General features: G+C 40.6%; 1 protein-coding gene across 3 annotated transcripts in view; it reads right to left on the bottom strand.

Annotated features, from left to right (window-relative positions):
* Positions 1 to 17,725, bottom strand: part of LOC125704091 (SH2 domain-containing adapter protein F-like) — an 87,649-nt gene extending 69,924 nt beyond the window's left edge. Inside the window, exon 1 of one of the 3 annotated variants that reach the window (XM_048969412.1) lies at positions 16,891 to 17,725. In XM_048969412.1, coding sequence (XP_048825369.1) covers positions 16,891 to 17,319 — 429 coding nt within the window. In that variant the 5' untranslated portion in view covers positions 17,320 to 17,725. The remainder of the gene's footprint in view (positions 1 to 16,890) is intronic. The other 2 variants (XM_048969410.1, XM_048969411.1) reach the window with 2 other exon arrangements.
* Between the last annotated feature and the right edge of the window lie 1,517 nt (positions 17,726 to 19,242).

The following is a 19,242-nucleotide window of genomic DNA, read 5'->3' as shown; positions in this document are numbered from 1 at the left end:
CCCTTTCTCACAACCACGAAGCACCTGCTGACACTGAGAAGCCAGTGACTGAGCTCAGTCAGGATCAGAGTTCCTGTAAACCTATGTATTAATAGCATCTTGTATGGCAATATAATTTGTCTACATCTTCTAACACAAGTAAATTCAGTCATGGTGGGGAACTAAGACACAAGAGGTATCAAAAACAAGTTACAAAAGTTTTTTATTATTATTTTGAATGCCTCTACTTCTTGAATAAATATGCTTTCATTATCATTTCAAAATAAACATTTTATGAGATACTAGTGAAGAGATACAGGAAACTACTTATCCAAAACAGAAATTGAGTTCATTTGCATTATAAAAGCAATTTCTGATCTGAGATTTTCGAAAAGCTCTGTAAATGTCTTCCACGGTCATCATTCTTCATAGCAAGCAACATCGATGTCCTTGGAACCTCCTTAGGCTGGGATGGCTGTGTAAAGTGGTTCTGTGGAACAAACAGAACTGGACAAGGACTTCCGCAATAACAATTTGAATCCTTTTTAAATAGACGGATTCAAATTTTACAACAGCAAAGCCCAGTCTGAGACCGAAATCTCAGCTGGTTAGCTGGTCCAGTCCTTTAACTATTGCACTCATCCCTAAGGTGAGATGTGGAGTAGGCCGCTGTTCTTTTGTTGCCCGTTAAAAAGAGACTAGGCAAGGACTAGAAACGTTCATAGTTTCAGCAAAGAACACTGATGAACACCCCCCCTTGAAGCCTCATCACCCAGTGAACACTCGAATACTTCGTAATGATTTTTTAAGCAAAAGGAAGATGAATGACATGTTTTGAAGGCAAACAAAACAAACGTCAAGATGACCGCTGTAGATAAACGGTTAACTGCTACAGAGTATTCATCACTGAGGTTTTGGACTTCAGTTCCATTCTACTTAATACTTAAAGCAAATGAAAGTGATATACCACAAACCATGACTCGTAACATGCAACATCTGTCCACTGCACCACTTAAAAAAGAAATGTACAATTATATAAACACACACACACAGGTTTGTAATTATTTTTTTAGGGACTCTAATCCCAAGGGAAAACTCTAATCCCAACATGACAACCTTAACCCCTACCCAACCCTAACCTTAACCAAAGACTTTTGGCGGTTTCACTTTTTTGATTGCATTCACAGATCTTTGTGGAGACCTGAAAAATGGTCCCCACAACGTAAAAAAAAAAACTGGTTTTCATTAAATTATGGGGGACATTTGGTTCCCACAAAGTAATATAAACCTAATCCATACACACATATGGAGTGGTGGCTCTGAGGCTAGGGATCTGTACCAGTAACTAGAAGGTTGCTGGTTCAAGTTCCATGAATGCCAGAGTAATTCTACTCCATTGGGCTCTTGAGCAAGGCCATTAACCTGTAACTGCTGGGTATGACGTTAATCTACATCCAGCCCTATAACGAGGTCCTCCAACTCACAGGGAATAACTTGGGGGTTGGTGGCAGAATTGGTACTCCAGCCACTGGAAAAAACCTCATACTGGCCTGTTCAGACTAGTGTGGTGCTGAGGTATCGCCTGCTGCATGGCTGCACTCAGGTTCTCATCCCTGAGGTGGTCAGTCGTGAGGTGAGTGCAGCAATGCACTGTAATCAGTGCATGATCCTTACCTTTCATATACACGCACACTCCACAGAGCCATTACTATGTGAAAGTCATCTTAAAGTTGGCAGAGAATGTTAACGTAATGTTATTTCCACTTTTTATAATTTAACAAAGGTTCTGTCAATGTCAGCATGATAACTATTACATGAACATTTATAATAAAATATTGTTTTATAAAAGTGCCATATGTGTATGCTGTGAATGTGGCATCCAACCTTGAACCCATGACCTCAGAGCTGTAAGGCAATGGTGTCACCCACTGCCCTACCCTATATTATAGTTTATTTATATATTATTAGTCTTAGCTGTAGTAGCGGAACAAAGTTCTGGAAACATCAGAAAAACTGGACACTTTGAAAGTTTCCATTCTTTAACTATAAACATTTGGTAACCATTCCTAGAACAAACTGTTATCGGGGCAGCACTGCACAAACTTCAATAATACTGGATAATACTGCATGGCACAGTCGATCACACCTCTGCCACTTGGGGTTCCATACCACCTCCAGTGAGAGGCTGTGTGGAGAAGCATGCTCTCCCGATGTGATGCATCCTTCTTCTAGGTTCTCTGGTTTCCTCCAACGATCAAAACACAATCAGTTAGACTAACCGTTTCCTCTAAATTTCCCTATAGTGTACAGCTGTATGAGTGAGTGTGTATGTGTTGCATGTACTGCCTGGTACAGTATCCAGCCCCTCCGAGTGAGGGCAGATGGATGGATGGATGGATGGATTTTCCCACCCATATATCTGCACTCTATAGACTAAGGGATGGCCAGCGGCAGGAACTTCATAAACCTCACCTTAAACGACATATAAACAACAAAATAAAACAAAATTAAATAAACCATGGGGACAGTGTAGAGCTTATGGCCACCGAATCTGGGGCTATTTATGTGCTGAGAGGTGACAGGGAAGATTCAATAAATAAAGATTAAGCGGTTCACAAAGGCTTCAGCCGTTAAAGAAAGCCACAGAGGTTCCTGAGCTGAAGGGGGTCAGTGTCGCCCCGTCATTTATGGCCCCAGTCAAAAGACGAAGGGGGAGAAGACACACAAGCTGGGTGAAAATGTGACATTTATGGAATTTGGGGCGAAAGATAACCTGTGATAACTGCAGAGGCAGTAGCACAACAGCAATAAGTGGTTCCATCACACCTTCCTACAGCCGCTATTCAGTTGCTGTTTAATAAAGAAACTGCTGTCAGCAAACAGATGACAACCATCATTGATGTTCTGACGCGACGCTGAAAGACAGCCTTTGAATAATCAGGAATCCTCATTGGCTTCCAAAGGCACCTGATCATCTGAAGAAATTAAGGGTATCCCACTCTGATTTAAGAAGAAATCATTTTCTTTACAGATGGAGTCTCCTTCACCCCAAATCTCTGCATAAGTTTTTTTAGTTAATTTAGAGCACAAATTCTACATACAAGATGAATACCTATGCTGACTCTGGACTATCCCTTCCTCCACATAAGTAGGCTGTCCTTGGACGACCTTGCAATGGTGACAAGCAAAATACAGGGGCCTGCTGGCTTTCTGTGATTACCATGGATGTAACAAAGAATCGTGGAATGTAGGTAATGCATTTCTTTCCTTTTGCCGGCTCTTATTTTGTATTTATTTTTTGACAATATATCATTTGGGATCTAAAGCTAAAACAAACGAAGAACATAAACACACTTCTATACAACTAGGAAAGCATTTCTGTTTTCTTCGGGGTAAATTAATCTGTCAGCTTTAGCTTTTACCATTATGAAGAGCCTCTCTACTGGGCACTCAAGGCCAAATCTAGAAGCTAATATGGGGGGGGGGGGGGGGGGGCAATGTTGGAAAATGACCAAGTGAAGCAGATTTTGAAAGGAGTCCATTTAAACCTGAAAGTATTTTAGCTCTCCGGTTGTACTGTAGCTCTGAACAGATACCATACTGGCAAACATCATGAATCGGTATTACCAGCAATGTTGGGCTTCTCCCCCCACAGTAAGCTGAAACCTGCACCATTTCTGGTATTATCAAAACTGCAATGAACTGATATCACACGTATCTTACAGTAGATACGTTGTCTTATTTGCTTCCTGGGGAGACTGTACTTTTTAGATATTTTACATTGACTTCATCTTTTGAGCTCCCTGAAGACCCTTCCCCAAACACTTGTAAGATCTGTTTGTCTACACACGTGTGGGATGGGTTAGGCACAACAGTCAGGTTCTGGGTGATCAGAGTCATCAGCCCTCATTGATTATTATTGACTGAATTTGCTTTCAAAACACAGCCTTTTTTAATTACGCAGCAAGAATGCTTTCGTTTTACACCAGTCAATTCAAAAACACTGCTTGACACAACATGAAAGAGGAGAACTGCGGAGCATTATATACATTACCAGTCTAAAGTCTGAGCAGGCCTACTTGAAATTATAATTATGTAGTCTTATAGACTAATGATTCAAAATTTGAAATACTAATATATTTCTATATAGACTTGGGATTGGGTGGAGTACAGGAGTGTTTGTTACATACAAAAATCTGGACCACATCTGCATAAAACCCCACCCCATCATCAGCTCATTTTTGGGAGTTACTGGGAGTTGCTGGGGTCTTTTATTAAAGCGCAAAAATAAAAGGTTTCCATAACAAACCTGAGAATCTCCCCTTTCACCTTTTTTACTGACACACGCTTGCTCTTATACAATCAAGCCATGTTTTTCCATTCGCGTACATTTTTACTATTTTAAAGACTAGGTGGCTTCATGAAAAGAATGGTTTTGGTAGCTGACTGAATTTCTAAAGTGAAAGACATACACTGCCACGAACGCATATAGCTGTGTCACCATCTCATCAAAACGCATCCCTGAAACATCAAGAGAAAAATGCACAAAAATGATGCCAGAGCCACAATAGCAATTCTATGGGGATGTTTATTAAGTGCTCAGTCCAACTCCAAGTGATGTAACTATGTACTGTGCAAACAAAGAGACTCAAAAGAAATCAAACAGTACCCACTGTTGGCTATCCACTGAGCCTCCCTTATCCAGCGTGTTCCAGGCTCCAGCAACCTGTGTCCCTCGGTGTCCGGCATATAGGACTGGCCCCACCCACCGGGACATACTATTGCCCCATGTGACACAGCAAAACGCACAGACACAACACACTGCACCCACACACTGACACACCACACAGAAGAACTATATCGTAAGCTACTGTGCTTCCGGGGACCACAACGACCCCTGTGTCACACACTCCTTTTTGCAGACTTATTTGATCTTTTCCTCCCTTTCATTGCTGTCCTACCTATAGCCAATAGTGAGATCAAAGCCTGTCCATCCATCCATTTTCCATACCTGCTTCTGCTATGTGGGGCTGCAGGAGTCCAGAGCCGATCCATTCCGGAAGGTATGGGTACAAGGCAGGTAATTTCCCAAGCCTGTCATAACTCTATATTTTTCTGGTCACAATATACACAGAAAGCATGCAAAGAATGGTGTTTCTTTGCATTTCCCAATCTGGTACTCAGTACTCATTCCCAGGCTAACATAGCCTTAGTGTACACACAGACAGCATCCCTACAGGGCCAGCGAGTGCTGCGGAGTAGCCAGCAGAACGTGCCCTTTTCAAATGCCTCCTCACTGACTGTTACCCAGGACTTACTGGCCCTGCTCCCTGACACTGCCAACAGCCACACATACCTCTGCTGGCAGTTCGTGCTGGCAAGAGCAACAGAGCATAACACCTCGGAGGCGTTACTTACATGCCAGATTGCGCGTTTGTCTTGATGCACAACATACCCTGAAAATGAATCACTTGAAGATACACATGACAAAACCCAACCCAAACACGTCACTGAATGAAGAGGGAGAGTGTCAGTGTGTGTAAACACACACAAACACTTCTCTGTACTGACATCTCTGTTCTATGACAGGCTATAAAGAGAACAGGTGGGTACCATTAAAAAAAAATGCCTAGCGTAATCAACCCCCCCCCCCCACACACACACACACACACACACACACACACACACAATGTAATTATGTGTAAGTAGCCCGAGGCCCAGTGGAGAGACATGCTTTTACAACAGAGCACAATGGTTGAATCTGGGGGGAGGGGAAGGATTATTCCTAGCTCCCCAACCAAAGGGTTTCTTTAAACAGGACGTGTCAGACTGATCATACCAGCACAGGCTCAAAAAAATTACAAAAATATCTGCCTTCTACTCTGATTTTATCATCGATATCAAACAAAGAAAGCAATAACAAAAAAGTGTGCCCGAGATTCCTGGGGGCAAGCCCTCATTTGCCTGATGAAAAGGGAATGTCAACACATTGTGAACACTTCCTGTCAGGAAGGGAGCACTTCCTTAATTCTGAAATGGCCAACAAAGATGACAATGATCTGCCTATGTAACCCATTTGTCCATTCTAACATGCCACATCCTTAAACAATGAAGCTACTCATCTTAGTGTGTTTAAAGCAAGAACTGAACTTATCCGAGTAACTGGCAGTTCGGTGCTTCTGCAGCTTCCAGCAATCTAACTAAAAGATGAGGTGCTTCGCACAAAGTCAGGACAGGTACAAAAAAAGGACATGAATATTATGGGCATGGGTACAGATTTCACTACTGCTGATCTCTATAAGAAACCTAAAAAGAATGGAACTATAGAAGGAGAGGAAAGACACAAGCGGACATTAGTCTCTAAAAAATTGTCTTGTTTGTAAAACCTGTGCTGCGTCATCCAAAAGCACATTTCATCATGAACCGCAATTTCAGCAGGTATATTTATGTTTTGGGTCTATCTACATACCACTCACTTTTGGAAATATTTTGCATCAGTGTTATCCAAACTGACTGGTGTTAGCTAGCAACCTTGTGTTTTTTTAACTCCTAAATGGTGACTAATCCTTTCAGTTTTCGCTGATCTGAAAATCCATCTCATCTGCTATCATGAGGAGAAAAATGTCCAGTTTTGAGTAATACATGCTCAGCTGCAACAACAACGAATTAGCAACAAATTGCTTAAACTCCATCCATCCATCTTTCAGCCACTTAAACAGGTCAGGGTCATGATGGGCCTGGAGGGCACAAGTCTACTAACCTAATTAGCATTCATAATAGTACCTAGTCTGCTAAGACTACTAACCTATTTTGCAAGAGTAAAACAGAGCATACAGGGAATTAGAAACCCAGACCCTGAAGGTGTCAGGCACCAGAGATACCTACTGAGCCACACTTTTTCACTCCTCAGGTTGCCTTTCATTTGCAAGTTTACATATTCTTAAATTTTTGCACATAGCCTCTGTCTTCTTTATTTCAGTTCTTCGTATTTATGTAACTTTTGCCTGTCAAAGACATTTTAAGAATAACATGCAAAAATACTTCAGACAAAAGAACAACCACAATGTTATAATTTTGATGTTTAGAAGAAACATTCCATAATCTGGAGACAACTACAGGGAGCTGAAGACTACTACTACTACTAGTTCCACACATGATTCAAAGTTGCACTCATGGGTGGATCCATACCATGCTAGGTTTTCACCACAGAAGCTGTCAGAAATACCACAGCCCTCCACAGCACCCGCATATGTGCCTGGGGTGGCCAAAAACCTCAGGGCACCACTGCCTTCCTATCGTTCCGGCGCCCCACAGGAAAGCACTTTACTGAGTCAGGAGTTGTACTAACAGCTGTCACAGCCTGCTGGCAGTGAGATACGGCTACAGTCAGATACAGTGAAGATTCATAGATTAAGAGCTACACAAAAAAAGTATTTTTTTTCTTGGGAATTATAAATAATCATAAAATTTAATTTATCATTCAACTGATCCAGTGTGTTGATATATATTTCTAATATGAAAGTTAAACCCTTTACTATAATACTGTCCTTTTAAAGTAATTGGGGGAAAAAAACAATACTGATTCAGACTAGACAAATGTCTCTGCCCCTTAGCAGACTTCCTGAGTTCCTGCATGACATGAATAAGACCATTATGTAAGAAAATAACAGTAACTTTGCAATTCAAATACATTTACAAATAACAGAAGTAGTCATGCAGACGTTGGATGTAGGTCACAGTTACATACTTAGTCCTATATACAGTACAGCCTTGTAATGCTGCAGAAACCAAGACCCAGTTCTACATTAGTGTATTAAATAGGTCCGGGTTGTACAGAAAGCCATCAGCAGCAGAATCAATACTGTTTATGAACTACGCAGCTATAATAAAATGCAATGGTTATACCATAACCAGCACTAAAACAAGGGAAACACACATGGACACTGTATGTGCACTTGTGTTAACCATGTATGAAATGTTTTCACATATTTTAAAATGCAGGTACAACTATTTTTTTTTATCTATTTTTTTTATTAGAGATAAAAGTACAGCAACTATTTTTAACCTTTACCTTGTAGTCAGCGACCACAAAACATAATGATGGCATGCACATATGGGCTCCATGATGGTTAAAGTGTTGTATACATGCATGTAGCTATGAATGCGCATCATACCAGGTCGCAGTGTATCCAAGGTTGCACTGTACAACTTCCTGGTCAAAGTCAGAAAGGCATGGCATGTTTCTATGGTCCTCGCGTTCTTCATGCAAGAAACCAAGCATTCTACCCGTGAACCAGCTACAACATCCTGAACATGCCGTGGCCACAATAGTGGTAGAATACAATAGTGATAATCCTTCCCCTCTCCCCAGATTCGTTATTTTCATATCTTATCCATGAGAACAGTACTATGATGACAAATTTATCAAATACTCTAGAAGAACTCAAGGTCACAAGGGTAGGGCTATACTGCAAGTCCCTATAAGCTGAGCATGTATGAGGCCCCTGGGCTCCAGGTTGTACTTCACACTCCAGTCAATGTGTCCGGGGCCCCTTATTCCAGCATCACTGATGACCTTTAAACACTGACAGCAAAAGTCATAATAATACCATTGATTTCTTCCTTCTTGATTTCCCATAGGCTCCACCAATTCAGCACGTACACAAAAAAATATTTTTCCCATTTATAAAAACATTCACATTCCATAATGTCAATTTTAGTCAATAATATTTTACAGCTATAACTGAAATGCCAATGCTGATGCTAGACTAAAATTTAAAAATAAAACTTGTGTGTGTGTTAAGCGCTAGTTAAAATGAATTTCTCAAAAAATGGATGTCAAAGGCAAAACTGCAGGGTCTAAATTCGAAGAACAGGCCATCTATACCACATTGCCATACTAGTCTATGTAAAGCGGGATGTTTTTTGCTTAGAACTTCATGTTTCCCCATATTACATAACCCAGTACCCCTCCAGTCATGGGAGGTGTACTCAGACTTCCTACACAGTGACATTAAGTACTTATTATATGACTGTCAACTGATAAGGGATAACATGCTACTGAAGTATACTCTGAATTCCACAAGGAAAATGATTATTATTATTAATCTGTTATTACTAAATCCTTTATTTACCATTTGCACAAGTACAGGAACATTGGAATGCTTCCCTTTGCCTACCCCGTCTTGCTCTCTATGACACACACATGCAGGTGAGAGCAATGCAGTCAGCCAGTATGCAGTACCCCTGGAGCTGGTGAGGTAAAGGGCCTTGTTCAAGGGTCCAAGGACATGTGACTATTCCGCCGTGGCTGGGAACCGGCAATCTTCCAGTCACAGGCACAGAGCCGCGGCCCACTGACCCATTCAGCCCCCCTCACGACGAGATCCGATTTAGAAAAATACAAAACCAAATAATACTTATATAGCACTGTTCATGCTCGGCTTAAGTATTTCCCTATCAGGGCACAGACCTTGGCAGAATCCTTGGCCCTTTGTGTTAACAGGGTGGTTGTCAGATTCTGAACCAACCTCCTACTCTGGTGCTGCAGCAATTCCAGAAGACCTTGCCATACCACAATGTGCAACCAACTTCCACAATAAGATTGTTACTCACCAAATTTATGGTAGAACTCGATCAAAAGAAAGAAATGCAGGACTAAAACAAGCAAAGGCATAGAAAACCACTTCCCAGAGCCCCAATTCCACTGGAAATAAACAAGATTAAATCCTCCATGTCTTGTTACTCTCGTAAGCCGACTACACAGAAATGTCCCTTCAAAAACAAATAGAAAATCACATCAGCTGTTTTGATCACTGATGAAGCAAGCCTGCCTACGGAGGTTCTCCTGTAGCCAAGACCAACTCACAATCACTATTTGCGAAAGCTAAAACCTAGAATGGTTTCAAATCAGTTTAGAAACAAATGCCTGTTTCAATGAAAGTCAAGTCAGATGTGAGATCTACTTAGGGAGAGAAACTGTGCAAAGATGAAAAATGGGGAATTTAACTGGGTAGAAAGACAAATGTAAGATGGTAAAAAAATTAGCATACAACGTAAACCTGTTCTGCTTTTCAATGTCCAAAAGAAGAACTCACTGCATAAGTTTATGAGAAATTAGCACCACTGCTTCCGCCACATATTAAAAAGCACAAAACAACAAAACACAGACAGTGCACCAAAATCAACAGACGACAATGTTCAGCAGCACCTTGCAGCAGTTCGGAATCCCACTTCCGAGTGCAATTAAAAGGCATGCAGGAAGCCAGAGAATTCAGAAACTAGAGTACAAAAAAAACAACTGATCAGAAACAGTCTCCACAAATTGAGTGCATGAAAGAGGTATGAAAGACTGTGAGATTATGACCTGACTGAAAGCTTCCGATGATTAAAATTGAGCCATGGTGATTGCTCTTTCTGGAAGACAATAAAGGTCAAGTGCTGAGCTGAAAATTCAAGGTGTCTGGGCATACCATTACCATCTGGAAAAAAACAAACAATTCCATTTGCTTGCACGTTCTGTTTCAAGAACAGCTAAGGAGCTTTCACATTTAATGCCATAAGAAAAAAAAATACAATTATATATGTCAAACATGCATTTGTTTACAGCACACATGTTTGCAGAGCTATATGGCCGTAATTTGACTCCATATATTGAACTGTTGAACAAGCTAGCTGGTAGACACTTGAAATACTTTTTTTTTTTTTTTTTACATTTCAGTTTTTTTCAACCATCGATTTTCCCCCTCCTTGTCACTTCCAAGGCTCCAAACGAATTTAGTTAATTTATATTTTTTCAGTTCATGTGAAACAGTGCAGCAGAGGAATAAAACAGAATGGAAAAAAATAACGTTACACAATGTCTTATTTTGAATATATGTATTTACCCGAACCACGTAATTGTTCAATACTTGAAATTTTTGTTTACATTTCAGACACTTGGATATTTAGTCAACTTGCATTTTATTCATGAGGTGTTTTTTTTCCCCTTTTCACATATCACGATATTGTTGTTAAGCATAGATGCACTATTTATGTTATCCAACAGGGAAATATTGATGCGCGTAGATAAAACCATAATTCATTCTCTTTTTTTTGTTGAAAAAGGGTCAAATCATACTCCTACATGGACAAATTAAAAAGGAACAATGAAGAGACAACTACCTATAATGTGCAGGCCTCAATTAGTATAGCAAAATGACGAAACTGACTCACTCATTACACATCAAGTTAATATTATTCAATACATTTTCTACAGTCCATACACCAAAACATACCAATAAAAAATATTTATACTGAGAACAAACAATGAATTAAAAAATCTTTGAAATCAGCCTTCAGCTACCGTTTGGCTTTTGCCTTATTTAAACAGAATTCATCCTTTTTCATGCACTGCAATCACTTATTAACTGCTCATTATTCAAGGATTATTTACTGTGTGATAATTTTTATACTTATAAGGCAATCATTTTAAGAATAATAATGAATAATATAAAATAAGGCTTGTGTATTCAACCCACGACAATCACATTGTTGTTGTTCCTAGTTGTGCTATCTCCCCCATACCCCTCTTTTGCACCTCACACAGCTCAACCGTAACACCATAAAACCTCCTCAGGTAAAGCGGCTTTTTTTAATCAGCACATCTCACATTGGACATTAAATCAAGCTACCGATGCCGTCTGCCATAAGATGTATTGTACACTCTTAAGAAGTGAGAGCAATAAAACCCACAGCCAGTGAGAGGTCACATGCATCAGCGTGTGCACGCAAGTACATTATTAGTATTTACAGCTGCTGTAGGGTGTAGTATTTACGCACACATAATAATGAGAAAAGGAAAAAATTTTAATTGGCATTGATAGTGACTACTGGCATCCCACTGAGGGTGTAATTCAGCCTTGAACGCCGTGCTGCCTGGTAAAAGCTCCAGGTTCCCCTACAACCTTAACAAAAATTAATGGCTGGATGGATTCACTGTGTCTGGGCTTCAGCTAATGGGGTGTAAAAATTTGCCCAGATGCTGGCTTTTGGTACTATACAGACGTTTACTTACACCCACAATTTGATAAGCAGATTAGTAGTGCACCTAAAACATTAATGAGAGGCGTGATCCCCAAAAGTTAGCAATCGGTATAAATCCGGCGTATACTTATGTTTAATAAATGTGTCGGACTTTAAACCGCAAATAGCATCGCTACGGCACTGGCGTCTTTTTCACCACGTTTAATCGACAATGTCTCCTCTTTCAGAAGATATTATGGCTGCTGAGCTGTCCCTCTCTTCATCGGTAGTGCTTATTGCTTCCGTGCTATACCAAACTGCAGCATTTGGCATGCTCTGCAAGCAAAATTTAATAAACCCAAGAATACGCCGAAATTATACAGATTACTGACATTTGGGCATTATCATATACCTCTCATTAATATTTTAATTGCACTACTAACATGCTTATCAGATTGCAGGCGTAAGCAAACGCCCGTTTAGTACAGAAAAGCCGTCCAAACAAACTTTTGCATTTTGCATGTGCTCATATCTCCATTATACCTGTGTGATATGGTGCAGCCCTAATATCCATGTATCAAGGTGTGAGTAACATATAAAACTGTAAATGAGTGTGTGCTGCATCCTCACACTACATTCCATTTTTATCCCCTCTCTAGGCACACACAGTGTTTTCTCCATACTTACCTTATCATAAAACACCAGTTAACAATCATTGGTCAGTTTATTAAGCACAACCGTTTGTTAGCACAAATAGCTTGTTGACGCAACTGAATACATACAGCACAGACATGGGCCAGCAGTTCAGTTCATTATATAATACATTAGAATTGTTAAGATGTGCATTGTGAGCGATTTTTATGCAGTGTAATTGGTGATATGAGATAAGGTATTTCTAGCATCCCAAACAACCTTCCTGGGATTTTCACTAGGAAATTTTTGGCCAATACCAATAGCGGATTATTTCAAAAACTGACACCAATACCGATTGGTTTGGAGATTCTGCTTAAAATTAATTTAAAAATAAACATACAATCTACATTCCAAAAATATAAAATGAAGAAAACAACAACTCTCAGCACTATATTTTATAGCTGTATATATATACACTGTGTGAGTTTCCCCCCCACAGTCCAAAAACATGCTGAGGCTAATTGGACTTGCTAAATTGCCCGTAGGTGTGCATGTGTGAGTGAATGGTGTGTGAGTGTGCCCTGCGATGGGCTGGCCCCCCATCCTGGGTTGTTCCCTGCCTTGTGCCCATTGCTTCCGGGATAGGCTCCGGACCCCCCGCGACCCAGTAGGATAAGCGGTTTAGAAAATGGATGAATGAATGAATGGATGGATATATATATATATATATATATATATATATATATATATATATATATATATATATATATATATATATATATATATAAAACATTTATAACAGATGGGCTGATCATCAAGTGTGATAAACTCCGTGATTTTCCGAGTAATATATTTTGATTTTGCAGTATCCGCACTGAATTGTCTTTTACTATCAAACACCTGCATTACTGAGGACTAGTGTTATACAACAATACTGCAGTTATTGGGATGGATTGTTTTTTTCAGAAACTCTTCATATGCTTCACTGTCTCGCCTTAAGGTGAGCAATCAAATGTGCTGTGTTGAAATGTTTATTAGTAGATCCTCCTCATAAAATTTTAGCAGAGCAATGTTTGCAAAATGCATTTCTAATGTCATTTACACTGGCGTTAAAATAATTCCTCACAGCAGACATTTTTACTGTTTAGTACACAAGTGTGCAAAGTAGCACGGGTCATCTTTCCAAGGGAATTATTGGCGGTAAAGATGAGCTCGTTTTTAACTTTCAGCCAATGGCTGTTCGGTGCTGTATTGACCGATACCTTTAGTTGACCGATGCAATCATCGCAGCTCTAATTTTCAAACAATACTGTATCTAGAGTACAGAGATTAGTGCAATAGGCAACAAAACATTCAGTGAGGCTCAGTGCTGTACGCAAAACCAGCTTGTTATGCATTATTTACTCATTAAAGCCATCAGGAAGGCCACAAGTACAAAAATAAGAGCTCAGTACAACAGTGGTTTGTAGAAAAACTTGAATGCACAACTCAACCACAAAAGCGGTACCTAATGAAAAAGGCCAGAGTGCACATCACCAATCAGAATGAGCATAATGCAGTGGCATGAATTGGGAGAAGTATGAAAATTATTTATTTAAAAAAAAAAAAAAAAATATATATATATATATATATATATATATATATATATATATATATATATATATATATATATATATATGGCTTATATTTCTAAGCATTACTCACGCTATTAGGAATCTCAAACCAAAAAATAAATAAATTGTTGCGGGCAGTATTCCTGGAGGTGAAAAGCACAGCTCAGGAAAACGTGCCATCAAACCTGAGAGCTGCTTGAAATTCCTCACACTGATTGCAATCAGAGCTCCGCATCATGCATCACCAAGCACCACGTTCAAGCCTAAAACGTTAAGCTCACTCTCCCGCCATTGTATCTGCTGTCATCTCACCATGCTAACCAACCAGAATAAAAACACAAAAACCTGTTCCATGTGAGCTGTTTTTGCATCACCAGCAGGAGGAGGGAAGCCATCAGCGCTTAGTCTGGAGGCAGGCTTGCTAAAACCGCCTGCTCCTGAAAGGCAAGCACCACAAACAACCACTTTCTCACCTAACAGCTGGAGGTTTTATTAGGTGTTCAGGTAGCTTCTGTTCCAGAGCTCTTAATTAATGTCACACAATGTTGTCTAACTGGCCAGCAGAAAAGCCAGATAAATGGTCCTGCTGCGCCTCACCCTCATCCCCGGGTGTTGTTCCCTGTGATTCCTAGGAAACTGCGCACAGCTCTGCCAAAACCCCAATACTGACTGAGCATGGGAACAATCATCCAAAAAGAATTATACATAATGCAAATAATTCATCCTAATCCATGTGTTTACATTTCTGCCTAAAACATTGTGACATGTCATACATGCTATCCCTTTGACATCCTAATACAAAATTGTCTTTAAACAAGCCTAGATTTTATATACTTAACACTTATCTTAATATGGATATCAATTGTTATTCCTTGAGGGGTGGCCTAGTGGTGCAGCGGTTAGCACTGTTGCCTCACACCTCTGGGACCCAGGTTTGAGTCTCCGCCTGGGTCACATGTGTGTGGAGTTTGGATGGATGGATTTCTTCCTTGAGGGTGTGTTTTCTAACCGGCACTTTCATCCATCAATCAATCCAGTTTTTGTACCCTCTTGTCCTATTCAGGGTCACAGGGAGTCCAGAATCTGTACCATAAGCTACGGGCACAAGGCAGGGAACAACCAAGGATCCAGTCCAATCCATTGCGGGGCACACGATCCACACCATTCATACACATTTGGACACCTACGGCCAATTGGGTAACTCCAAATCCTCATCACCTTGTTTTTAAACTGTTATGCGAAACCTGAGATCAATTATTTGATCATTGTATGTAATCATCACATCACCTGTCTTTCAAGAAAACGTAAAAATTTAGTCCTAATCTTTATAACTTTTATAATAAGGTGCTGTTGTGTGACATTTACTACAAAAAAAAAACAAGTCTGACATCATGGTCAAATGCAAGAGGAAATAAATGCCCAATATCAGAAGACTTACAAAGCAAACATGTAATATCTGCTGGTGTGTGTGTGTGTGTGTGTGTGTGTGTGTGTGTTTTAATTTTGTCTGGAATACTATGCTTCACTCAGTAACTATTAATGGGAAAGTAAAGGCTGGTGCAAATGGAACACAAACAGCAAGCAACATTATTTCAGGTATAATGGAAACCATGTCAATTCCTGGGCAGCAGCCAATGAGCTCCACCAATTAGAAGGACTTTTGGTGGCCTATGGGCAACACCCAGCAGCGGAAACCACAGGCAAGCAGCACAGATCCTAATGCAGGGGTCTAGGCAACCCAGATCCTGGAGTGCCGGTATCCAGCAGGTTTTCCATCCTACCTGGTCTCTAATGAACCATATCTGATATCAGGCAGATAGTAACTCATCAGGTAGGACAGAAAACCTGCTGGACACCATCACTCCAGGATCAGGGTTGTCAAATGTATACATCAACATAAGGAGTATACTGAAATTAAAAATGATCTAAGTTGAGTGCTTTGTTGCAGAGAGAAACATTACTGAACTTGCAGGGTGATTTTTCACCATTCATCCATGTTCAAACCGCAAGCAGTACAGTCACAGGCACTGTGTGGGGTGCCAGTCCATCACAGGGCGCATACAGGCTTACACCCACACGTTCAACCCTACACTGGTCAGCTACATAAAGATTCCAGTTAGCCTAACTGCATGTCTTCGGACAGCAGGTGGAAATCAGAGTACCTGGAGGAACATGAAAACTCTAAAAACTCAGAGCGGAGTCAGGATTTAAACCCCCAACACTGGAGGTTTCAGGCAAAAGTGTTACACACTAATCCACTTTGCCACGTGATGTAAACAAATTTCACAAAAACTCCCAGCAAAATGAATCGAACTTGCATCAATATTTTTGCTAACTTAAGAAGATTTAAGATATTTATATTTATCTGTTTGTTTGTTTATAAATGGTATTCAAGTCGGCAAAGAACTGCTCCGGAAATCTTTTGACAGCATTCTGGCAGATTTCCACATTACGAAACGTGTGACGACTGTTAATACATATTTCTCATTGCTTGTGTACAGTTTAGATAATTTACTTTGTAAGTAAAGCAGCGGACCGCTTCTCCAAGCAACGCGCGCAGCTCGTGTTTACAAATAAAAGACGAGAATTAAGACAAAGTTTCTCCTGAATGTTTGACAGTTCTTCGGGGGCGTACAAAGACATCGCTGGGAAGCCGCCTTACCTTCTCCTGCTCCGCAGGAGGCGAAGTGGGAGATTTCAGAGTCGCGGGGGACGGAGATGAACACGGTGTTACTACGCTGGCCGGATTAGAGTTGCCTTTCTCGATGGTTTCCACCTTAATGAGTCGGTGTTTTGGTGAAATGTACTTTCCGTCTGGCGAGCCCAGTGAAGCCTGGCCGCTCGCGAAGGAGACGTGTCCTCCTCCAGTGTAGGGGTCCTCGAAGTCCAGCTCCTTCTGTAGTTTGTACGCAGCTAGGATGTCCGGTTGTGCCGGGCTCGGGTAGTGAGAGGTGGCTCCCGAGCTGGGCTGCTGGTAGCCCGGCGTACCTGGCACAGCGGGGTGGCAGTGCCTGTAGTCCGGTTTCGGGGGAGCCGGAGGTGCCGCTTTGGTGGTTTTGAATCCCAGGTGCTCCTTGAACCATTTGGCCATGCTGCCAGCGCATTGCTTACAAGTCGGTTTTTAATGTTTGGTCCACTTTCACTGCCGAGGTCCACCTCTTTCAGTGTGAGACTTGGTCCTTGGCTTTTCCCGAGTTACTGCTGCGTCCTTTTATGCCTCACTGACCGAAGAGCGCAAACGGCGTCAGCCAGTCCGCCTTTTCCAGCAACTTCTTTCTTACGCAGTGACAGCCGGTCCGCTCAACTGTGTCTCCGCTGAGGAATACGGGAGCACGCGCTTGTGAGCACGGGGGACTGTCAGCACCATCGCCAGTCCAGGTACCTGGCAACGTTCACTGCCCCCTACTGGTCGACTGTGGTTGAGGTACCTGCTATATTACCATGACGTTTTGAAGATTACATGAAATCTTACAAGTACATAAACAAACCTTGTATTATATTTTAAAACATATCTTATAATAATCTAACCAAATATTACACTTCAAACAATTGTAAACGGCGTTGTGTAATACAGCCATATAAAAACGTAGGTTATGTAGCATTGCCTGAACAGTAGTAATAAACGTAAACGTTCTCACTAATGCTCTTAAAAGAAACCACCAAAAATCGTGGCCGTACAAGTTAAAGTACGTGATTAAATGTTTACTTAAGTCTCCGAAGCAGTGACCATTACTGTACTGTTGCATTTACTGTACTGTGTGCACTTATATGAAAGATTTAAACCAAAGGAATGTTTGTTACAGAGATATACAGTGATAGCACTGCCCATATTAACCACATCTTGGATACATTATAAAGTCTTTATCAGGTAATCGTATATTAAAAACGAAAAAAAAATCATTAATGTTTGTGTGTTCTCGTAACCATTTCAAATATATTGTATCTGTATATAAATCATATGTTTGTATAACACATATAGTACAATTACTGAGTTGTATATTGTCAAGGTTGAAAGAGGCTACAGTTATACTGTGTACAGTTCAGAACAAAGGCTTTTACACTGACAAGCCCTCTCGTAATCACGTAGTGGGAGCGACTTACCTACATTTGACGCACTAGTTTTATATTCTGTTGTTATGTCAGCTTCTTGTTATCCATGTCATGTGTGCGCACTAATATATGAAGCTGTTGCAAAACCATTTCAAGTCTGTCGAAAATGAATTATTAGAGAAAAGTCCATTTACCTTTTACTACGTAACCTAGTGTTTTCTTCACTTAAACCTTGTTTCAGATGTGCGATAAGGATCCAGTATGTTTGGATTTAGACCGCTGTACTGCTGGGGTATAAATAAACAATTTCCACGTTGACCGAACACTGGAAATCTGTCCACTTAGAACAATATAACATGTTGTCTCCCGTCATCTCCAGGTGGCCGGTTAAGAGTGATTTGATGCACTGAAAATAATGGGCAGAAAGAGGATTGCTATAGTAATTACTCTACTACATTACAGCAGAGCACCTATAAGCATATTTACGGCAGGGCTGCTTACACTACAAAGGAACTGCAGCTTGCAGCATGCTATACTGCATGCAAAGACAGCTCCCAGCTATAAATGGCTTGTTTATACATTCATACAAAGATATCCCCTGGAGTCTTGGGAGTTTTTACTCTCACATCCACCAGATCTTCCCAAGGTCAAATACCTTGACACCTTTATAAACACTCCTGACGTGCATCTTTACCCTTACATGGAAAAATTAAACGTTAAAACTACAGGTCAAAATGGACAAGAGGCCAAGAAATCAAACAAGACTGTCTGCCGCATGGTTTTATAAAGGAGCTTTTTGAAAATTAAACAGACGCAAAAACGTAGCCCTACATCTAAAGCCTTTCCAGGGAAATGAATAGCGACTCTGGGGCGATGCATTTAATTGTAGTGACAAATGGATAACCAAACAGGCTTTGTTCTGCTTGTTATACATTATGTAGAGCTATTTCAACGTTAAGGTCAA

This window comes from Brienomyrus brachyistius, chromosome 11, assembly GCF_023856365.1.
Source record: "Brienomyrus brachyistius isolate T26 chromosome 11, BBRACH_0.4, whole genome shotgun sequence".
In the NCBI taxonomy this organism is placed as follows: domain Eukaryota; kingdom Metazoa; phylum Chordata; class Actinopteri; order Osteoglossiformes; family Mormyridae; genus Brienomyrus; species Brienomyrus brachyistius.
This window is presented reverse-complemented; position numbering and strand designations above follow the sequence as displayed.